The sequence below is a fragment of the Cryptomeria japonica genome, chromosome 5 (genome assembly GCF_030272615.1).
Source record: "Cryptomeria japonica chromosome 5, Sugi_1.0, whole genome shotgun sequence".
NCBI lineage: Eukaryota > Viridiplantae > Streptophyta > Pinopsida > Cupressales > Cupressaceae > Cryptomeria > Cryptomeria japonica.
Genome location: NC_081409.1, coordinates 777,402,450 through 777,427,719, shown reverse-complemented (window position 1 = coordinate 777,427,719; position 25,270 = coordinate 777,402,450). Strand labels below are relative to the sequence as shown.

Here is a 25,270-nt window from a genome sequence, read left to right as displayed (position 1 = left end):
TATCCTAAATAAAGTCAGTATTTGAGATCCTTTGGTTATCTCCAAACTTCCACTTACCAACTTGCAACCACACTTTTGAAATGTGACATATATTCTAGAATCATTCAACTTAGATACAAAAAGTAAATTTCTCGCAAGCCTTGTAATATGCAAGACATTATCAAATTTTGTTATCCTCCCATTACTGAAACATAAATTTACCTTTCTCTTACCAACAATCTTCTTCATGTTTTTATCATGAAGGAAAACCTCTCTACCATCATATGCTTTGCATGTAACACACCACTCCTTGTGAGGAGTCAGTGCTAGCTGAAATAAACAAAGCATCAAAATCAACATTGAGGGGCATTTATATGGAGGAATTAACATTCTCTTTCTTAAATTTACACTCATTCACATATCCTCTTTTACCATAATTCCAACACTTCACTATTTTTTTGGGTTTTAGATCATCCTTTAGACTTATCTCTCTTTTTATTTCCTTTAGGATCTTTCTCTTTGGACCTACCTTGAACATGCAAGACATTTTGGGAGCCAACATTGATAAAATTTCTCTTCATCTATTTTATAAAAAGTATGACAATCATGCTAACCATATTTGGCTTTGCATTACCACTACTAAAGACAAAAATTAGATTTTCTCAAGATTCATGAAAATACAAAAAAAAACAAGATAGATTTATCTTCATCTTTCAATATAACATCTATTGATGTAAGATGACTTATAATTGTGTTAAATATGTTTAAATTTTTTGTAATAAATTCACAATATTTTATCATGTCCTAGGAAACACTTTCCAAGGAACATGGGGACATATGAATGACATAGGATTTGTATGGTTAATGTTACCTTGTCCTAATAGTGGAGAATTTCATTTCATGTATAAGTACCTCTCAAATATTACTAAATCCTCCTTCAAATCCTTTCATAATCAAAATTTTGTTAGTAAACTTTGTTGCATTAAAAAATATTAAGACATTTGCTTCATCAATCATGGGTTGTTAAATTTTAGATAATGTGGCAAATCGATTTTTTTTGGAAAATTTTGCTAGAATCTTGAGAGTGTTCCACAAGACATGTTGTTCAAAATCTGTATGGTTAAAAAGCATGAGCAAAAGATCTATGTGGGCCCCATTGTTGATGTAGACTTCTTTTGTCACTTAGTGGTTCTGATTTTCTATTAATTTGTTAATCTTTGAGTTCTCACTTGTATGTCTATTGAGGTGTGATCTAGTATCCACCCATCTTTTTTGTGAATATGTGTATTATATTTTCTAATTAATAAAATGCTATCAAAATCCTAAACATTGAGGAAGAACCAATACAAAACAATTTTTTTTTTGCAAAAGTTCACTACATTTCACTCACAATGTTCATAGAAAATATAATTGTTAGAACTAAGCATTCAATCATTCTATTAAAACAAAGAAATAATTTTTCATAAAATGATACAATTAATCGTTCTTGACTTTAAGATATCACTTTAAGTTTTCTAATTAGTCACTTCACAACCTAATATTAATTATTGTAAATGGCCAGTATTTATTTAGAATATATTAGGATTACAATAGTACAAATACTGAAACGAGAATATTTCTAATAAACCATAAGACTTCATATAATTTTTACTCCTATCACCAATCTAAATCTGAAATTAATCTAGACAAAATGATCCAACCAATATATGACTCAAATAAGTATTGAAATAATGACAAACAACAATTTTGATCATTATCTTTATTTATTACAATTACAAAATTGAAAGAAATAAAAAATATCTGGATAAAAAATTAAAAAGTGCAAAATTAGAATGCGCATATAAAAGACCCTCTCCCCTAATATACTTGGATTGTGACATAACTAATTCAATAACACAACTACGGATACCACATGGAGGTGAAGAAACCCTAACTTAACTAAAGGTGGTTAAATGAACCTTCCTGAACCATACCTAAAAAGACATGGACATTAAATAAACATCATCAAAATCATAAATATCAATTAAAATGAAACAGCCAAAAGAGAGCCACATCACCATATCCTAAGCTTTCAGCAAATATTGCTAAAATTGAAAGCTTCCAAATTCAAATTACAACGGTAGCCCAGCAACTTCCTAAATTTCAAATCAGTGTTCGCTTTTCAACTGCTCTGAATTTAATTGGGATTTGAAAATTACAAAAGCTAACCAATAGAAGGGATTTTCTGAGAAACTTGACGAAGAATTTTTTGGGAATTTTGCTCAGTGGAGGTTTTTAAATGCCGTTTTGTTTGGTAATTTGAGTCCAGGTTTTTAAGAACAGGGCTCTCAGTTACAATGTATGTAGGTCGCTTGACTACTGATCTTTAAGAACTTAGTTTTCAGATCGCATTTTTGTTCGGTGGATTGAATGCAAATTGATATAATTAGGGTTTTTATCTGGGATGATTAATTGATGGTGGTTGTGAACAAGGTTTTCATGGCTTTTTGATTTGGGGTGCATGTTTCTTCTTAATTAGAATTTGCATGCACCGAATTATTTTAAATGCGAAATTTAAGTTTTTTGACTGGTAAATTCTGTTTATATCCGACAATGATCCCAACTCGGCATTGTTGTTTACTTCCGGAAGAGATTTCGAAGGAATACTTTTTCGAAAGGATTTCTGAAAACCCTTTTGGCTTGATGGGGTTTTTACTGGATTGGCTGTGGTATTGCCAATGATTTGGGGTTGGTGGATTGACCTGCACAATTTGTACTTAGTGGGTGTCAGCTAATTAATGAGAATGGAAAGTGGAGATTTATAATCAGGCGTACCCATTTCTGTGCAACACATTATTGTGTGCAATTATTGGCAGTCCCCTGTAATCTTCTGCAACATAAAATGATCTGCTTAAAACAATGAAGACTTGAAAAGCCTCTACTGAATTGGCTCTTGGAGAGATTGATGTTTTAAAGGGTGGAGGAATGAGCGGAAGATCAACGAGGGATTTGAAATTAATTAGTGCTTTCAGGGGTTGAGTAGGGAGTCAATTGACATCAGGGCACCCTGTAGTTGAAGACAAAGTAAAATTTCTGTTTCTTTTCTGATATCTACTGGTCTGTATACTGTTTTATTGTTTCTTACTGTTAAATTTTCTTTGTGAGTTCGAGAGGAATAAAGGAATTGTGCTTATTTAGATAGTGCTTGGAATGACCAGGGAATAAAGAGGAGAATTGGGTGTTTGATCATATAATGGGTCAATGGATGGAGTTTTTTCTGAAAGATGAGGCTCTGGGCACATTTGTACCCATTATTGTGTATTGGGTATATTCTGGCTTTTATGTTTTGCTGGAGCATCTTGATGGCTACAGAATGCATACTGTTGCTGAGGAGAAAATGAAAAATTTGGTGTCGAAGAGTACTGTTGTCAAAGGGGTGTTGCTTCAGCAGTTAATTCAGGCTATGGTTGCTCTGATATTATTGAAGGTATGTCTAATAATTGCACAATTCAATAAATTCCTGTTGATATTACATCATTTTATAGTGATTGTGGCATGCATAAAATTCATATCACTTTTGAGCTTTACCTGTACATGATCTTATCATATGTTAAGACAAATCAATGCTATAATTCATCTCAAGTTCTTGAAGTTTGGCTCAGATTAGTATTTGAGTTTTTCTTGAGCAAAGTGTGTAGGGAGATTGCTTGAATCATTTTGGGCATATGTATCTCAACTTCTGATGATATTTTTTTGTTTATAAATTTGCCATTGTTGGCTTATAGCTTTCCTCCTTTAGAAGCTCTGAAAAACATCCAATGGGATGTCCAATGGGATGCACGATATGAGTTTCTGGATTTGACTCTGTATATCCTTTTTCCATCAACGGATCTAATCATACTCTATGATTCATCATCAGGATGAAAAGCAAAAAAGACAAAAAGATATAAACAGTCAAAACCAGACACACAAATCACACTCTACATAGACTGCAGAAACCTAATGTCTACAATTCAATGGGATTTCAGTTACTGTAGAGACTCTCCCTGTTTCTTTCTGTTTGATTTTCTGATAATTGATTTATTATTTTTGTTACTTCAATTATAAACTTTGTGGAACTTGGTGGAGTACAGGTGACTGGTGAGGTAGGAGAATCTGGTATAACCTTACAACCTTCACTCATGGTACAGGCTATACAATTCTTGATAGCCATGTTTGTGTTGGATACATGGCAGTATTTTCTGCACCGTTTTATGCACCATAACAAGTTCTTGTATCGGACTATTCATTCAAGGCACCACAGGCTTATAGTGCCCTGGCCTTTTGGAGCAATGTACAATCATCCATTGGAGGGCTTGCTTCTGGACACAACTGGTGGTGTTCTGTCATATCTTTTCTCTGGGATGACCCCTAGAACATCCATATTCTTTTTCACCTTTGCAACAATCAAAGGGGTAGATGACCATTGTGGCCTCATGCTGCCTGGAAATCCCTTTCACATCTTTTTTGGGAACAACACAGCATATCATGACATTCATCACCAGCACCATGGAGTGAAATACAACTTTTCACAGCCCTTCTTTGTATTTTGGGACAAACTTCTTGGGACTCATATGCCTTACAGAATTGTGAAACGACCAGATGGTGGATTTGAAGCTGCACCAGCCAAAAAGCATTAGTTCCTAGAGCCACATTGGTTCATCATATTTACCAGTGATTGCTGGTTGAATTTCTCATCAATCAATAAATGTTAACTCTGATATTGTAACATTTATGTAATAAAACTATGCAAGCTAAAGCTTGTAAGTTCTGCTTAAATGATCTTAATAACTGCTGCTAGCTGGATCACTGCAGTACTGGTCAGAGTGTAAGATTTCTTTAAGAGTGCAGCTGAGCAGTTAGTGCAGTTAATTTTTCAGAGGTTAACAGAATAAAATACCTAAATGGTACGAAGATTCTCATTTATGTTTCTCTTTTCTGTGTGACAGCTATCAAAAGTTGTTACACTTCAAAATGCCTTAAAACCTGTACTACCTTGGCCTTCCTTTTAACAGCAAAATTTATGAACATCTGCATACGTTACACATAACAGTAGAATAAGACAATGTGTCAGATTACGGATGACTACGGTATAATCATTGCGTGCCAGGCGTGCATCTGCACATAAGTACCCGCCCCGTGTGTCTTTAATGAGTTTATATTTTTATGTGGTGGCAGTATTTTTCCTAACTCCAGCCAAATCACGGTCTTCTGAGTGCTGTCCTCAAATTTTAACAAATTTTCACCCTTTTTTTTTTGAAGTTTTTTAGGAGAAGCATATCAGTAGTCATTATAGTTAATTCTGTGCAGCTGCAGATTTTATAAATGGTTCATCAGATTTTGACAAAAAAATATTATTCTTGAATGCAATTTAACTGCTTATAGTTATAATCCTGGACTACAACCATTTAAAAAATGGCCAATACTTATGAACAAATACCCCAGTAGTAAGCTATGAGTACAAACAAAGTTGCACAACTCTTCCAATTAAAGTCCAAAAATTCTAACTATTGGGGCTAAAATGGGTAGTTATTGGTACATGTGAAATTTATTAATGGGCTTTTAGTTATGATTTTTTTAGTTTCTTTAAAGTTAGCAATTGGAGTTATTGGATGAGCAAGGAGTGAAAAGAAATTGGATCATGTCGTTGGGGCACTATTCTAGCCTCATTCTTTACAATGCCAATGTCTTGCAATCAACAAGACTTGGTCCCCGACTGACTCATTACACTCAAGATTGTCTATGCAACACCCATGACCCATTGACACAATTTTAAAAAAAATCATCAAGTGGAAGTTCATCTCTTTGAAGGGTGTGCAACATTTTCAATTTATTTATAAAGGTTATATTTTGTGGGGGAAAACTTAATATTTGAGTGTGTTTTAATAGTTGTGATGATATTTGTAGATTTAAATTTTTTGATTTTTTTAAAGGTCCATGATATTAGTTGTGATTTTAAGGTTATTAGTATTTGAACAAAATCTATTTGTTAAATTTGAAAAGTAAAATTCAAGTGATGTCGCATTGGCACAATAACAAAAACATGATTCAAAGTACATCTACAATAACAGAATGCAGAATGGTCTAACTTTTTTTCTATCAACAAAACTATATTGAAATGACATCATATTTGATGAGGTGGTCCTAAAAACCTTAGGTTCAAGTAAAAGACTTGCTAAGTAAGATATTATAAAATTTGGTAGTGATTTGAAATCACTATGTATGATTTTGAGAGTTACAAAGTTAGGTGCTCAACAATTATATCTTTTCTCTTATGAACTCCATCAAATTAAAAATATTAATATCAATTAATCTTCAACATAAATATTTGATTAAGAAAACTTGTTTTTTATTTTTATTTTTATAAAAGACATAAACCTGTAATTTATATTAAAATAAAAAAAGATTACATATAGATTTATGCCCTCACCCTATGGGCAAATATACTATAAGGTTCCTAGGACAGATTAAAATCTCAGCCATCATACAAAGCAGAAATTGTCTCTTACATACTATTGATGTGTTTTTTATGACTACGTCGAACACAGAATAAAGTTGCCTAGCGGTCACTTCACTCTCTCTTGATCAAAGTGCGATTGTATGCTAAGATTGCAAGAAGTTCAAACAATCGAATCCAAGGTTCCTTCAAGCGTGGACGTGACTCAGTTGGCTAATGTGTTTGCTGGTAATCCAAGGGGCCTTACGTTTGCATCATTCTTTCACTTCTTTGTTGTGGCTGGAACTCCATCATCGGATATGACAATTTTGTGATGCTGCTGCTTCGAACGGACTAAAATGAACTAAAAGTAAAGGGGAAAAGGGTTCAGAAGGATCTAAATCTATTCCTAAGGGCCATGATATGAACAGTTATTGCTTTGGTAGACAAATTCCAAACAAACCAAGTTCTGCTTCGCCAAGATCAACTACAACTCTGCAAGAACCGATGCAATCTTCTGGGGATGCTAGAGGATTTTCAAATCGAGAAAGTACATTTGAATACCCAAAAACGACGCAATCCAAACGACCATCTACAATCAAACTTAGCACAAATTTAGGGGGTTTAGGCTAACTTTACACTGCAACTTACAATCAGCAAGATGCAAAAAGTATGAACCATGGAAATTCATCAGACACTATTACATTCTCCATTGAAATCAAAGCACTTCACTATTTCTACTCTAAGTGAGGAAGGTGAAACCATGCGAGCTTTAAAAAAATAACTTAAGTGGACACCATCAAAGAACAATGTTTTACTGTTATTATCTCAAAGCTTATCGCAACAATTTCATACAAAGCTCCCTCCCCTTTTATAAATGAGGGGGGTCATCCCTTTATTTAGGCCTCAGGCCATGATTACATGCAAAACCCTAATTAGGGTTTGCCTAAAAGATTCTCCACACATGATGCAACAAGACGGGAATCTCCAATTAATAACCCATCATGCCCATATACAATTAATTCAAAAGTACCCAAAATAGCATCCATTGTGCATTAAATGCACCACCTCTTTCAAATTCGCCCAACATGCATTGAATATTCATCCATGCAAAAATCACCCCATTATGTCATAAATTCTCCATCATTTCCACATGCGGCGGCTGGATGCAAAAGGAATCTGCCATAAATTCAACATGCAATGACTGGGTGGCCATTTGGTCAAATTTTCCGATAATGAATGCACCACTCTACTGCCATGTGTTCAATAGATCCTCGCCATGCAAGTGGACCCCACCATCGTATATCTGCTCCTGCATATCTAGAATTGTTGGAGAGGGTAAATTCGATTCAGGAAGAATTTTCTTGAAGTCTCCTCAACTTTCCTTGCTTTAAGAAGGTTTTCCATAATTTTTCACCATCTCCTATTTTTTAGGAAAATTTCCAAATTAGGGTTTTAAGCCCAAGAGGGAGAGAATTCTCCTATGAATCCAAATCTATAAAAAGTTTTGAAATTTGGATGTGATTTGATGCCCGGGAATGGATCTTTAAAAACTTTTCTTGGGGGAAATTTCTTGTTTAGTTCATCCCTGATTCCTTCCTTGCCTTAGAAATTTTATCTTCAATTCATCCTTGAATATGATTTCTTGTTGTGGAGGAATTCTCCTTTGGAAAGAAATTTGTTCCTTACCCTTTCCTAGAATTTCTTCTTCTTGGGTGCAATTCTTCCCTGACGAAGGAATTCATCTCTTTGTGCATTGTCCATGCGAAGATCATTTTAGCGCAATCCTGTGTTCCTAGGCGACATTTTACACTTGGTGGGGAATTCTTTCAATTCCATGGATTCCTTGCATCCCTCTATCTAACACCCCTTCTCTCACTTTGGTGCTAAAATGCCTCGGTCAAGTATTCTTACAATTTGCCTGTTTCTCCATGCACTCTTCATTCTGGCTCCCTCCACAAGGCTGGGGCGGGAATTCCTCCTAAGGAAGGAATTCATTGTTTTGTGAATTGTCCATGTCTTCTTTTCGACATCCCTATTTTTTAGGGATCCTCCTAAAATTTAGGAGCTAGGTTCATTGGATGGAGAATTCTGCCACGATTTCAAATCTATAACAATTTCCTCATTCCGACGAGATTCGGTGTCTAAAAATAGCAAATTCAAAAATTTGCCCGAGGGGAATTTTATTTTCTATTCCTCCTTGACCCCTTGGATTCCATGTCTTAGGCAAAAATTTCAACTTATTAACTTGGGCCTCAAATTCACTGTGCCTTGGAATTTTTTTTCATTGTCCACGCCTTCCATGGAATGTCCAGTTTGGCGCCTAAGTCTACATTTGGGCAGATTTTTCATCTGGCCAAGGATTCATGAAATTTTCCTTCTATCCATGGGAATCCCATTTTGACGCCCTTCCTCTTGGTGCAAATCACACTTAGCCAAGGATTCATGGATTTTTCCGTCTGTCCTTGTCTGACCCATTTTGGCACCCAACTGCATACTTGGGCGGAATTTTTCTTATGCCATGGATTCATGGAATTTTCCATTTGTCCTTGCCTCCCTCAGTTTGGCGCCCAACTGCATGCTTGGGCGCAATTTTCACTATGCCATGGATTCATGGAATTTTTCGTTTGTCCTTGCCTCCCTCAGTTTGGCGCCCAACTGCATTCTAGGGCGGAATTTTCACTATGTGAAGGATTCATGGAATTTTTTCACAAGTTCCAGGCTCTTCGTCAGGATATAGATATGAAATATAACATTTAAGTATAAGTGACATCTTCAATATGTCTTTTTCCTTTCTTATACTTTAAATTATATTTCATATATATTGTCAGGATGTTTGAGAGTGGTTTCAAGTCCATAGGAATCATAATGCAAATTCCGGATTTTGGAAGATCTTCCAAAATTCCAGACTTAGTCAAATTTTAGGCCATTTCTGGATCAGGATGACATTGGTGGATTGATGCGAATTTCCAGACTTATATGATTTTGCATGCTTTCTTCTTTTGGAATAGGAGTTCCATACTCAACCATTTTTTTGATCCAACTTGTTTGCCTTCTGACTCTTCCAGATATAGAAATGGTTTTCAGGAACGTTCAGTCTTCAGCGTCTTTAGAGATATTTAGCTTTCAGTGTTTTCCTATGAAGATCCTGCCAAAAATAGATTCTCCCAAATAGTAAGTGTTGCAAAATGTCAAGGTTTGGGCAAAATAGGTCAGAAAAGCACTTACTAAAAATAGAACTTACTAAAAATAGTAAGTTTGATTTTTGGCAAAATTAGACCAATCCAGGACTCAGTAAAATCCCTAAAAAATTGGAACTTTCTAAAAATAAAAAGTTGCTTCGTTTTGGCGCAAATTTTACTGGAAGGTTCCTTGAAGGGTCTTAATTCCAGTCGCATGTTCAGTTTTTCCAAAACCCTAACATAAACCCCTAAAATCTAGGACAAAAGGCAGAAACCTTAAAAAAGGACAAAATAGGCCCTAGACTTTACCAAACTTGCTCAAACGAAAAGTAGATTAAACCCAAATGACCCTCGAATGCCTGCAAAGCAGAGAGACTGACGAGATTGTTGCGAAAAGACCCCAAAAACGCAAGTCAAAAGACCGAGAGGGCCTAAAAAGTAGGGGGTCCCCATTTGCAAAAAGGCGATGTGTGAAAACGTCACAACACATACTAGAATTCAGAGACCATTCAAACCTTCCAATAAAAATTACTAAAGATTATACATTAAGAACCAGAAACCATATCTTCCATATGATAGAACAATGTTCAAGCTTACAAAATTTTGCTAGATAACTGAGGAAAAACATAAGACTTTTCTTAGAATGTCGAGAAACCTCATTTTGAGCAAGCACTGATCGCCTCCTTTTGCATGGTGGATGCGTTGTATGGTTCTTGAGGAATACGAAAAGTCGATAGGTGTCCACTAGTCTATCACACAGAAAGACCCCCACCTCATTCTTATGTGCCTTGATCACAACCCCTAGGATTTTTTTCCTTCTATTCCTGGAGAGCCCTTTTCATTGTTGTATACACACTCAGAAAACCTGACTGTTTCCTGATGTCCTCATGTGAAAACATACTACCAATGCATTACTCTTATGCGGATCATACTCCGTTATTGCATTGTAGAGAATAGTACATGTGATCAAAATTTCTTTTACATAGTCAACTTCTGATTTAGCCACTTGTCCATAGATTTGCAGCAATCCATTGCATTCAATAGAAAGCATGAGACCATCTGGGAAAAGAAGACCAGACGAGGTGCAGTCGTGTTGAGAATTTCTTCGTGATTACCACTCTGAATGAATTTACCACCTTTTCACAATCATCTTTTGAATGGAGGGAGTAGGAGATATCTACACCAATCTAGGTCTGTAATGTCCCAACTTTTAAATAGAATTTAGTAATGAATAATAATAATAAAATGAAAACATTAAAAAATTAAATTAAAATATAAATGAATATAAGTAAAATATAATTAAATTAAATTAAAATATAAATGAATATAATTAAAATTTAATTAAAATTTAATTAAGTTAATGAATGGTCAAAAGATATAAAATCAAAAGTTGTGATTCCTTCAAACATGAAATATAAAAGAAAAACGAGAACCTTATTTAAGAGGGGAATAATTTTGAAATCAGAAATGCAGATCTGATTATAAAAGGCTATGTCCCTTTCAAAGGGTAGAAATGCACTCTTTCAAAGAGTGCTAATGGTGAAAGGATGCATCTCTTGCCAAAAGACATGACCTCTCCCTCACATTGAGAGATATAAAGGAAAGAAATCAAAGCATTTAGGGGATGACCATCGATCAAAAGAGATCAGAACATCTATTAAGTTATAGGCAGTAACATCCTTGTTCCCAGTGGTAGCCTCCAACTAAGATTTCGAACATAATCCAGGAGGAGAACAATCAAACCAAGGCAAGTAAGAATTGGAACATAAATCCAAGAGCAAAATGAACAGATTAAGGCAACACATCATAGAATCATCAAACTATTTTATCAATACATCCTATTGGATCGAAGGGAAGTGCAGTGAGAAGAGAGGGATGTCTCTCTTTCTAATAACGTGTCTCCTTCCAACAAAGAGACACAGCTAATTAGGAGTTTAAGAGGCGCCATCGAGTGCCAAGGAGAGGACACGTAAAAGATAAGGAGAATTTGCAGAGGACCAAAAAACACGATCTGCAAGAAGAGCATTGTGTCACGATAACATCTTTCTGAATTTCTATTAGAATTGTGCCTGCATATTATCATGTTTCACAGTCACAACATTACACACATAAGGAATAAATTAAGATAACTGCAATAATCTACAATCAATTGAATCTAACAACATAAGTAGGTTAAAATATCAAATTTATAAGTTAATGATAACTCACACAACAAATCAATGTTATCTTAGTAATTTCTCATAATGAATATAAGAAGTGAGTAATACGAAAGTTTATGAATGAACCATGAATGCACAAATCATTAAAATATACTGATAAAACATTGTTTAAATCAGAATTACAATACTTACTTGTGAGGGAGGAAATGGAAGTGCAATGGAGAGGTTAGGAAAGACTCGTAAGTTGGCTGTCTTAGAACAACCCTAGAGGTGTCTAGGGACTTGACAAAACTTACCTTGAGGAGTCTAGCCAACCTGGTTACAACCTCATCCCAAACCCATAAGCTAAGTAAGCGTGGAAGAAGGTTGATACATCAGGAGATCAGTTAGAGTCACCAAGTGGAGCAAGAGGGTTGGAGGAAACAACTTCTCTTGGGCTTGGGTTGAGAGACTCTTAAGTTATCCTCATAGCATACTCCTTCCAAACACTTGGTTTATATTAAATTGGAATTCATTCCATAATATTAAACCTACATGTTTATTAATCAGAGGAATGTATCCATTTGCATATGTTTCATTGTTATATGCAGACAACTATATTTTAATCTTATGTTCCTAAGTTGATCAGGTATCATCTCTAACCCTAACTTTATATTTTTTCTATTTTTCGTACAGAATCTAGAAGGGGACATTACAAGTGGTATCAGAGCATAACCCTGCCATCCTATGTGACAAAACTATAATATTTCTCTTCAATATGTGCGTAATTTTCAAATGAATATTTCATTCCTTAAGAGTGTATGCATTCTACCTTGTAAATATTTGTGATTACTAAATTTATTCTTCATGTATGTTCCTTACCTAGTGTGTATTCACGTGTATGACTCATGTTGTACATATATTCATATAGGTTTCATACCTTGCAATGTTTATGCTTTATTTTCTACATGTATTTATGTACATGCTTCTTGCCTTAAAGTCCATTTATGTGAATGCTTACATATGTATGCTTAATGCCTTGCTCATATTTATGTGCTTTACATGTATACTTCATACTACATGTGTATTCATTTTAATGTATCTTTCCTTAAGTATATTCATGTGTATGCTCTATGCCCTATGTGTATATTTTTTGTTTTATGTGTGTGCTTCTTGCCTTAAGTGCATACTTCATACCTTAAGTGTATTCACATGCCTTATGTATATTGATCTCAAATGTATGTTTCATGTATATATACTCCATAGTTTGTAGATATTTATGTGTTTTCTATATGTTTGATGTATCTTTAGTATGATAGCTCCATTGTATACATGTATTTTTCTCATGTATGCTTTATGTCTTAATATACTTCGCATCATGTTTTTTGAACATGTTTATTCCATGTGCATTTTATGTATTCCTTTCTCAAAAGCTTCACATCTTGAACATATTTACTTCATGATTGATGTGTTTTTCAGAGTAATTACTCCATGTGCATATATATTTTTACCTTATGTGTATTTACATGTAACTTCATGTTTTACATATATAATTCATGTTTTGTGTGTATTACACCTTATGCATATTCATGTGTATGACTCATGTCTTATGTTTCATGTGCATACTTCATGCTTTATGCTCTACATGTATGCTTCATGCCTTAAGTGTATTCATGAGCATATGCTACATGCATGATTCATGCTTCTAGTGTACTCATTTGTATGCCTCATGACTTAAGTGAATTCAAGTTTATATTCATTCTTTATGTGCCATGTATATATTAACATATATGCTTTATAACTTATGCAAATTCATGCTTCATGCTTCATGCTTTATGTGCTACATGACTTATGTGAATTCATGTGCTATGTATATGCTTTATTATTTAAGTGTATTCATGTATGTACTTCATGTTCTCTACATCACGTGTATACGATCCATGTCTTACATGTATTCAAGTGTGTAATTTATGCCTTACATGCATTCATGTGTATGATTCATCCTTTCAAGTGTATGATTCATGCCTTGCGTAATTTCATGTGTATGATTAATACCTTATGTGTGTTCATCTGTATAATTCATTTCTTACATGTATATGATTCATGCCTTACATATGTTCATGTGTACATTTTATGATTTATGCCTCTTGCATATTTGTGTATTGCTTCATGTAAATTATTTATGCCTTACATATGTCTATGTTGTTATGGGTATGCTTGTATATCATGCATATTTATATGCTTGCTTCATGTACAATGTGTCTTCACCATTAATGGTTCATGGGTATTTTATATGTTTACCCCTCTCGAGTATGTATGCTTATTTATTTGTTCGACCCATGCATGTCATGTTTTCAACATACTAAATTCATGTGTGTGCCTTCCTTGAATATGTTTAGTTATCCCATGAGCATGTTTCAGAAGTACTCATAAATATTATAAGAGCTATACTCTTACATTCCATCTAAAATGAGGTGTATGTTTTAGATCGTTAAGGCCCTTTATCAAAACATGAGTTCCACACTCATAAAAATGAAAAGGAGGACAACCTAGGAATTATTGAAACATGTTGATACTATGAAACCTATAGGAAAGAAGAATGTGTGAATTGTGAAGTAATAGCATAAGATCTTGATAGGTATAGTAAGCTGCCTATAAATTTTCATAAAAGGAGAAGGGAAAAAAGTTACCCATTAAATATATTCATGATACATTTAATCTCAATCTACCATCTAAGTTACCAATACATTAATACCCAACCATAACAATCTATATGGATACAAACTGTACAACAAAAGGGGTGATGCTAGATTTCTGTGATTAGTGTCTCACTTTTGCTTGGTAAATACAGTGTTAGTGATATTCACACTATCAAGTAAAATTTCTCATTGCCTAATCACTCTCCAATGTAAGGGTTCAAGGTACATATTCTAATCATTAATGTCAAGTATAAATAATTAATACACCCTTTATGTTGGAAATTTGGAATTGATTATGTGTCACATTGATGTTTTGTCATTGATGGCAACACTAGTTTTTTTGGTTGTTTACTGGTTTCTGATTGGTTCCGGTGGAGTGGTTGATTATGATATTAATTTAGTAGGATCTGATATTCTTTGGTTTGTGGAATTGGTTTAGATCTTTCATTCATGCTATTCAAATGTGTATCATGATTAGTTGGTTCGGGATTTGATGACTCAGGATCTATCATTTGTTCTAGTAAGCCTTTTGGTCATTGGTAAGGGTTTTACCGGCAAAGCTTTGTTGAATATCTTTTGATGCACCTAATAAGTGGTGTTGGTGTGGCTTCTAGATGGATTTAGGGTTGTTGTTGGTTATCTTGTTTGTGTTCTAGTTCATCAATGGTGTTCGATTTGGTTTATGGTGATCTATTTTGGGTCCGTTGTTATCTAGGTTATCGATCAATTTCTATAACATGTTGGAGGATGTTCCCGATGAATTACCAATAAGATTTAATGAATGGTTTACATTGTTCTTGCCTAATTCGACTTGGTTGATTATTGTATTATGGGTTTATGTTATGAATTTATTGTATTATATTTTAGGTGGCCGACCTAATTGTTTAGGTCCCAAGTTGGTATAAATATGATGTAAAATCTCTCTGTAGATCATGGGTTGATAAGTCAAGGTTATGGGATGATTTGTCTGTGAATAGTGTTGTAATCATATGCAGAAGGTTTGGTCGATAATAGGTGATCAAATTGGGTCTGTAAGAGAGGTTTAAGGCCTCCGGTATTGAGCTTAACCAGAACTATACTCAGGCATAGGAGATGCTATACTTACAGTTCACTCTTCTTTTTTTATTGTAGTTTGATATTTATGTAGTCAGTGAGGCTCCTTTTTGTGATGAGTAGTGCGCTCTAGGCCATTGGACTTCTTGCATGTGTAGGCCCTTCATATTGTAATTACATACTTACTACAGAAGTATTATTTGACCGTGGGAAGGCTTCCCACCTTGGTTTTTCCCTTTATCATGTTTTCAACGTTCAAATCTTGGTGTCATGTGTTATGGATGGATGGTAACTATTCTGTGATTTATGTTTATGTTTAAATGTTTTATCAGTCATTCCAATATTTGGTTTATGCATTTCGGTATTAAGTCTAAGTATTTTAGTAATAAGGATTTAAATGCTTAAAGTTCTTTAATCCGATGATAGCTGATTCACCCCCCCCTCTTAGTTGTCCTCTGGTTACTTGAGTTGTTTAACAATTGGTATCAGAGCATGGTCCTCTCTGCGGAAGCTTAACCACTTGAAGAAAATCCTATGACATCTAGCAGTTCAAGTTCATCTAGTTCATCTGCTGATGTTTTCCAGAGAGAGATTCCTAGGCTTGATTGAAAAAATTACATAGTATGGAAGATTTAGATGGAGACTCATATGAGATGTCTTGGAAAGGAGATTTGGGAGATCACTGAGAATGGTGTTACATCATTTAATCCAACATCTGGCAATCCTCCTTCGGCTGGTCTAGATAAAGAGCTTGAGAATGATTGTAGAGCTAGAGAAGCCCTTTTGTGTGCACTTTTTGATCAACAAATTATGGGACTAACTGACAAATCTATTGCAAAGGCTATATGGGAAAAATTGGAGACTATAAATGAAGGTGACCCTATTGTTAAAATTGTTAAACTTGATGGTTACCGGGTAATGTATGAAAATATGAAGATGGAAGAAGACGAAAGGATTACTGCTTTTATGGAGAGAGTTAATAAGATTGTTTTGGGAATTCAATGTTGTGGTGGATCTTTGAGAAAAGATGAAATAGTTTCTAAAGTACTAAGAGCTTTTCCACTAGCTTATAAGATGAAGTCTAGTGCAATTAATGAGCTTAGAACTATGGAAAACACCTCTGTTAATAGGGATACCTTGATTAGGAAATTATCTGATTTTGAGCTTGAGGAATTTGGACCTTCTGGAGCTGTTAAATTTGAACCTACTTTTCATGCATCTACATAATCTACCAGAAAGAGTGATTGGAAAGCTTTATATATAAAGGAACTAGATGATATGAAGAAAGAAGATGGAGAGTTAAGTACAGGAAAAACAAAAAAAAGTCATTCTACTATGCGGATGGGGAAGGTGTGACTGATTCTGATGATGAATCGACACAAGATTCAGCTAGTGGATCTGACAATGGAAAGGAATGGGTATTTTTGGCTATCAAGGAAGATGATCCGGTACTTAAAGAGAAGGCCCTTGCTGCTAAAATTGAAGACAAGGATGAATGGGTAATTGATAGTGGATGTTCACGTCATATGACTAGAGATAAAAGAAATTTCTTATCTATGAAAGAGTTTGATGGTGGTCTAGTTAGATTTGGAGATGACAAAGCATGCATGATCAAGGGAAAAGGAACAATATCACTGGACGGTAAGAATTACAGTGATAATATTTATTATGTTGAAGGTTTAAGGCATAATATTTTGAGTGTAGGACAATTAGTGGATAAGGGATTTCAGTTACAGTTCAAGGATGGAAAATTCAAGATTATCAATAGATCTAGCTTGGAAATTGCAACTGGTACACAGACTAAAGGTAATATCTTTCATTTGAACTCCGGTGAGAAGACATGTTTGATTGCACAAATTGATGAGAGTTCGCTATGGCATAAGAGGTGTCATGTGAACTTTGATTGCATTGTGAAGATCAGTTCTACTAAGGTAGTTAGAGATATAACTAAGATTGTAAAGCACTATAATTTGGTATGTAAGGAATGTCAAATGGGAAAGAAAGTCAAGATTTCTCTTAAGAGTATACAAGACAGATCTAGTGATGTTTTTGATCTTATTCATATTGATTTGTGTGGTCCTGCTAAAATCAAAAGTTTTCAGGGTGATAGATATTTCATGCTAATCATTGATGATTATTCTAGAATGATGTGGGTTACTTTTCTAAGGGAGAAGTCTAAAGAATTTGCAAAGTTTAAAATCTTTAAAGCTAAAGTTGAGACAAAGATAGGATTAAAGATTAAATTCTTAAGGCCAGATCAGGGTGGAGAATTCACATCCAATAAATTTATCAGTTATTGTGAGAAGAATGAGATAAGGAGACAATTGTTTGCACCTCAAATACCTCAGCAAAATGGAGTTGTGGAAAGAAAGAACATAACTATCTTGGATGTAGCCAGAACCATGATGATGGAAGCTAATATGCCTCATATCTACTAGAGAGAGGCTGTAAGCACGACAATATACATATTCAACCTAGTTCATATCAAAGGAGATACTGGTAAGACACCTTATGAGTTATGGTTTGGTCATACACCAACAATTAAGTATTTTAGAATCTTTGCTAGTAAATGATATATCAAAAGAGATGATTCCATTGAAAAGTTTGATCCTAGATGTGATGAAGGAATATTTCTTGGTTATTCTAATGAAAGTAAAGCATATAGAAGTTATAACAAAAGATTGCAAAGAATTGTGGAGAGCACAAATGTCAAAGTGGATGAGAAGAACATAAGTTACATCATAACTTATGAGAGAGAACCGACAGTGGAAATGATTATGACTGAACTGGTAGCAGCTATACTGAAACAAAATGTTGAACCAGTTACTCTGATAGTATTAGAAAATTCAACAGTAACTAAAGATCAGGACAAAGGAACACAAAATTAGAAGAATCCTAGGTATGTAAGGTTGAATTATTCTGAAGATCAGATAATTGGAGACAAAAGCAAAGAAGTGATGACAAGAAGAAGGTTGGCAGCTAATGAGGTATGTTTTATTTCTCAAGTTGAACTGGCATGAGTAATTGAGGTTTGTAAAGATGACTATTAGATGAAAGCTATGGAAGAAGAATTAGATCAAATAGAAAAGAATAAAACACGGACTTTAGTTTCCCCACCTATAAATAAGAATGTTATTATAACTAAATGGGTTTTCAAAATTAAATTGAATGAGGGTGGACAAGTTGTGAGGAATAAAGCTAGATTGGTCTGTAAAGGATATTATCAGAAGGAAGGAATTGATTATGATGAAACCTTTGCACCAGTAGCTAGGATTGAAGTTGTGAGATTATTTCTTGCTTATGTTGCTCATAAGAATTACAAGGTTTATCAGATGGATGTTAAGTGTGCATTTCTGAATGGAGATCTAGAAGAGGAAGTTTATATTGATCAACCTGATGGATTTTCACTTTCAGATGATAAAAACATGGTTTGGAGGATAAGGAAATCTTTATATGGATTGAAACAAGCTCCTAGAGCTTGCTATGCAAGATTGGATAAATATCTTTTGAAGCTTGATTTCCCTAAAGGTAATGCTAACAGTAATTTATATTATAAGATCAATGATGATGATATATTGATTATTGACGTCTTTGTTGATGATATCATTTTTGGAGGTGAATATAAGTTGTTTATGAAATTCTCTAACAATATGAAGAATGAATTTGAGATGTCTATGATTGGGGAGATGAGATTTTTCTTAGGTTTACAAATTACTCAAACTGATAAAGGTATTTTCATCTGTCAAACTAAGTATGCTAGAGATCTATTGAAGAAATATGGTATAAAAAATTGTAAATTGGTTAGTACTCCTATGGTTACAAGTGAGAAATTGACAAAGAAAGATGCATCTACATCGGTAAATCCTATTAGGTACAAATATTTGATTGGTGGTTTGTTATATCTGACTCAGACTAGACTGGATATAATGAATGTAGTTTGTATTGTATCAAGATATTAGAGTGATCCTAGAGAAAATCATGAGGGTGCAGTGAACGGGATTTTCAAGTATTTGCAGGGAACAACTGAATATGGTTTGTGGTATCCTAAAAATGATGACTTTACATTATGTGCATATAAAGATGCAGATTGGGCCAGAGATGTTGATGGCCAGAAGAGCACAGCTGGTGGAGCTTCCTTTCTTGGAAAGAAACTTGTTTCATGGATCAACAAGAAGCAATCATGCACTTCTTTATCTACTACTGAAGTTGAGTATGTTGTTGCTGCTACTAACTGTATACAAGTTCTATGGATGGATAAAATGTTGAAGGATATAAAAGTGGATTGTAATGAACCGGTAGTTATTCACTATGATAACTCTACTGCTATTGATATTAAAGAATCTAACATTTCATTCTAAGACAAAGCACATATCTATCAAGTATAAATTTTTGAAAGAGAAGGTGAAAGCAAATAAATTCAAACTCATTTATGTGAACACTAAAGAGCAGATCACAGACATTTTCACTAAACCTTTGCCTAAAGAATCATTTGAGTACTTCAAAGACAGGTTGGGGGTTTCTGCCCCTCTGATAGAGACCTGAGTGATGTTGATTGGCATCAGTCGGGTATGCATTATCAGAGTTATTACTCATTCTGGATTGATGTGGTGGTGTTATTACTCAAGGGGAGTACTCAGTTGTATGTTTTCGAGGATTTATGATTTTTCTTTGATGTTTTATGCTAGATCTTTGGCATTTATGTCAAAGGGGGAGAGATATATGTGAAAAACAAAACTTAACAGAATATCCGTCAAAAGGGAGTTTGGTTTAGAACTTCATTGCTATATCATTTTGTGGGAGATTGTTGGTTGTCTTCCATTGTGGGAGACTTGTATGGCATTTCTTGGAACTTGGATGTTTTTCACATCTAGTGTTGCCATCAATGCCAAAGGGACATATTGTTGGCAATTTGGAATTGATTATGTGTTGCATTGATGTTTTGTCATTGATGGTAACACTAGTTGTTTTGGTTGTTTACTGGTTTCCGATTGGTTCCGGTAGAGTGGTTAATTATGATATTGATCTGGTATGATCCAATATGCTTTGGTTTTCAGAATTGGTTTGGATATCATTCATGTTATTCAAATGTGTATCACAATCAATTGGTTTGGGATTTGATAACTCAGGAGCTATCATTTGTTCTAGTAAGCCTTTTGGTCACCGGTAAGGGTTTTACCAACAAAGCTTTGTTGAAGATCTTTTGATGCATGTGATAAGTGGTGTTGGTGCGGCTTCTAGATGGCTATCAGGATGTTGTTGGTTATTTTGTTTGTGTTCCAATTCATTGGAAGTTTTGGATTTGGTTTATGGCAACCTATTTTGGATCCGGTGTTATCTAGGTTATGGATTGGTTTCTGTAACATGTTGGAGGATGTTCCTGATATGTTACCAAAAGGATTTAATGATTGGTTTACATTGTTCTCAGCCTAAGATGAGATAGTTGATCATTAGATTATGGGTCTATGTTATGAATTTATTGTATTATCTTTTAGGTGGCCGACCTAATTGTTTAGGTCCTAGGTTGGTATAAATATGATGTAAGATCTCCTTGTAGATCATGGGTTGATTGGTCAAGGTTATGGGATGATATATGTGTGAATAATGTTGTAATCATATGCAAGAGGTTTTGTCAGTCATAGGTGATCAAATTGGGTTTTTAAGAGAGGTTTAAGGCCTCTGGTATTGAGCTTAACCAAAACTATACTCAGGCATAGGAGATTCTATACTTGTAGTTCACTCTTCTTTCCGGATTGTAATCCAATGTTTATGTAGTCAATGAGGCTCCTTTTTGTGATGAGAAGTGCGCTCTAGGCTGTTGGTCTTCTTGCATGTGCATGAACCTCATATTCAAATCACACACTTACTGTAAAAGTATTATCTAACTGTGGGTAGGCTTCCCATCGTGGTTTTTCACTTTACCGGGTTTCCCACGTAAAAATATTGGTGTCATGTGTTATGGATGGATGGTATCTATTATGTGGTTTATATTTATGTTTAAATGCTTTGTCAGTCATTCTGGTATTTGATTTATGCGTTTCGGTATTAAGTTATGTGTTCTGGTAATAAGGATTTAAATACTCAAAGTTCTTTAATCTGGTGACAACTGATTCACCCCCCCCTCAACTGTCCTTTGATTATCTGAGTTGTCTAACACTTTATAAATTTTTTTAAGATATTTATCTCACCAATTGTCTTAACTATTGATTTATACATAACTTGTAAAGAAATATATATATGTATCCCTCTCATGAACAATATTTAATAATATAGTATAACCATCATTTGGGATTTCCTCAAAATCAATTCCGCAGTCATAAGTGGTACTTAACTCTTTGTACCAAAATCTCTTTTATTCTCTAAACAAGACTTATCATTTCATAAGATGCTTATCATTCATTGAGAAACATCACTAAAATCATATTCAAAAATTGTATAGAGCATGACCAAACATAGTCATCAGTCATGATATCAAGTATGGGTAATTATATTAGGGTGTGAATACCATACAAACAATGAGATTTAATGATCTAATCCCTAAAGGTCTCCATTCTATTAGGCATAGTCAACATGATCATCTCACAATTAAGTTCATAGATTTTTGTCATGCTTCTAATCCTCATCTTAATATATAAGAAGTTCATCCCTTGCTTTTTCTTGAAAAGATAGCCAAAACTATTCTTAAGATCACAATTGATGAGATGAAACTTACAAATCTCCAAGATTTAGTTTGGGGATTCTCACATCAAAAGATTTAGCTAAAATGATCATTGCTTGAGGACAAGAAATCTTGGGTAGGGCGGACTGTAATGTCCCCACTTTGACATAGAATTTATTAATGAATAATAATAATAATAGCAATTAAATTATTAAAAACTAAATTAAAATATAAATGAATATAATTAAAACATAATTAAAATATAATTAAGTTAATGAATGGTCAAAAGGCATAAAATGAAAAGTTGTGACTCCCTCAAACATGAGATATAAAAGGGAGAAGAGAACCTCATTTAAGAGGGGAATAATTTGAGAATCAAAAGTGTAGATTTGATTTAAATAAGAACTATAAATCTGATTATAAAAGGTTGTGTCCCATTCAATAGGCAACAATAGTGAAGAGTTGCACTCTTTAAAAGGGTGCTAATGGTGAAACGATGTGTCTCTTACCAAAGGGTATACGTGATGAAGAGGTGTGACCTCTCCTTCACATTGAGAGGTATAAAGGAAAGAAATCAAAGCATTTAGGAGATGACAATCGATCAGATTAGGTCACAACAACTATTAAGTTATAGGTAGTAACATCTTTGTCCCTAGCGATAGCCTCCAAATAGGATTTCGAACATAATCTAGGAGGAGAACAATCAGACCAAGGCATGTAAGAGTTGGTGATCATAAATCCAAGAGTAGAATAGATAGGTCAAGCCAACACATCATAGAATCATCCAACTATTTTAGCAATACATCCCATTGGATCAAAGGGAAGTGTAGTGATAAGAGAGGGACGTCTCTCTTTATAATAACGGGTCTCCTTCCAATGAAGAGACAACTATAGACATATAAAAATGACCATATTTCTAAATGAATATTTTATGTTCATTTCTCAATTTAATTAAATTACCCGCATTCCTCTATTTAATTAAGTAAATTACTCAATTTATTTAAATTAAATTCGCTAGACTTCTTTTTACCATGTAATGAATAAATCATTTTATTCAATTAAATCCCTTCTATCCACTTTTAATTAAATTCAAAAGTTTATCCTAAATTGAATAAATCTAATTTATTTGATTTCCCCAATTACAACCAAATTGAATGAAATTCATTTTATTCAATTAAAAATCCTATTATCCCTCCATCCACTTGCAAAATCCTACATCTTCCACTTACTTCCTAAACCCTATTCCTAATTTCTTTTAGACTCTTCTAATCACTTCTAAATTAACCTAACCCATCTTCTAAACTTTGTCACATCCCTAAACAAAGGGAAGTCACTTCTCAAACCCTCAAAGTCTTCAATAACCATTAAAGGCTCCAAGTCTCCAACAACTTTCTCTTACAAACCATTAATGGTTAACTCAACCCCCTTTCATGATTAGAGACTTTCTCTAAAATCAACCTCCATGTAACCCAAGGGTCTCATCAAGCATTCATTGCTTTGACCATGGTTATCCCTTAATCATTTGCACAAGAGTTTATCCTTTGATTAAAACTTAATCCAATGGGTAACCTTAACTTAAGCTTGACCCTTACCCCCTAAAGATAACCATGAGGTCTTCTCAGGCATTTAATGTCTCCAATCCCTTTTCTCAAACAGCCTTATGTTGACATTTGTCACCATTTCATTGGTGCCAATTGCAAACATGGATTCCCAACTTTCAAACTCAACCCTTGATTGAATCTTTCAATCCTGACCATCCATTGCCCTATTTTTGCTATAAATAGAGCTCTCATCCCTCCATTTTGATCATCCAAGTTTGTAGTATCATACTTATGCTCAAATACATTCAAGCTTTCATTTCATATATGCTCATCATTTAGCCTCTCTTTAAAATAGAAATTAATCTAATATGCATTTTAGAGTATTTCTATTGTCATTAGTTTAAATCATTAACTAATATAGCATGCTAGGATAGTTTGTTTACTAACCTTGTCATCTTATAATTAGTTTATTACATTTCTAGGATCATGCATAGCTTAGGATACATCTCACATTAAAATCAACAAAAGCATCCTTCATTCTTGCATTTGTCATCCCTAAACCATTTTGTTCAGTGATCTGAGAGCAAAAACATTGGTTTGAGGGACCGTGCAAGATAGAGAACCATGGAACCATCCTTGGGAAGCTGAGTTATGCTTCATAACTCCATAGCTTGCATCAAGAAGTCCTGTGGGTGTGTGAGCAAGGCTCCATAGAGCTCCATTTTTTGCATTTTGAGTTCTATCGACCCGCTTTTCTTGCATATGTTTCTAGCGCCCACCATGGGGCATTACCCCATATATCTAATCAGTTTTGATATATATCCACTTTTGCAGGTCCGCGGAAAATAAAAATCAGTGCTTGGGAGTCATTCCCTAGCGCATCTAGCTAACAGCCTAGTGCATCCAGTTCCCTGTTCAGCGCATGGGGTCCATCACCTAGCATGTAAAGTACGTTTATCAATGCATAAGAATACTAATTTTTCCTGTAGGTTTCAGCGCAGGAGAAAAATAGAGCAGTGTCTCTGGTACACAAAGTAGGACATTCGAAAGACATTATAGTGTATCACTGATTTATCTTGGCGCATTACTATGATTTTGTAGCATGTACAGTTTGTTCTATAGCGCATCACAAATTGAAATAAGAAAAACAAAAATTATAACTGAATGTTAGAAATTAGACTTGTGGAAGTCCACCGAGATACCTAACATCTTTTCACTAGTTATTTTGCAGGTTTCTAACAACTTTATTGCAGATGGGAGCTTCATCTTAAGATTAAGATAGTTAGATTTTTACTAACTTACCTATGTTAGTTTAAAATTTGATTTTCTTTTCTTAAAATTGAACTCACCTTTTTTTTAGGCTATAAAAAGAACCACTATCAAAAATTTTCTTGCTTTCATAGGAGAAAACCTTTATTTCAAGCTCTAAAAAGAACAACACAAACTTTTTTTTTTGCAAACTTAGCTCTAAAAAGAACCTCACCATCCTTTGGTGTATAAAAGGATTCATTTTTAAAAAATTTTGCAAAGGAAAGAACCTCACTTACGAAGTTTTGTTCAAAATCAAAA

At 34.3% G+C, this 25,270-nt stretch overlaps 1 protein-coding gene across 2 annotated transcripts; it reads left to right on the top strand.

Moving 5' to 3' along the window:
• The first annotated feature begins 2,321 nt into the window (after positions 1-2,321).
• LOC131031318 (sphinganine C4-monooxygenase 2) lies at positions 2,322-4,923 on the top strand. Of its 2 annotated transcripts, none has more exons than XM_057962416.2 (3): positions 2,322-3,042; positions 3,177-3,445; positions 4,092-4,923. In XM_057962416.2, exons 2-3 carry the CDS (start codon positions 3,212-3,214, stop codon positions 4,635-4,637), a joined length of 780 nt encoding a protein of 259 aa, XP_057818399.2. In that variant the 5' UTR covers positions 2,322-3,042; positions 3,177-3,211; the 3' UTR covers positions 4,638-4,923. The 2 variants fall into 2 exon arrangements, with proteins under 2 accessions (XP_057818399.2, XP_057818398.2); XM_057962415.2 differs by having other exon boundaries at positions 2,322-3,075.
• The last annotated feature ends 20,347 nt before the right edge of the window (positions 4,924-25,270 follow it).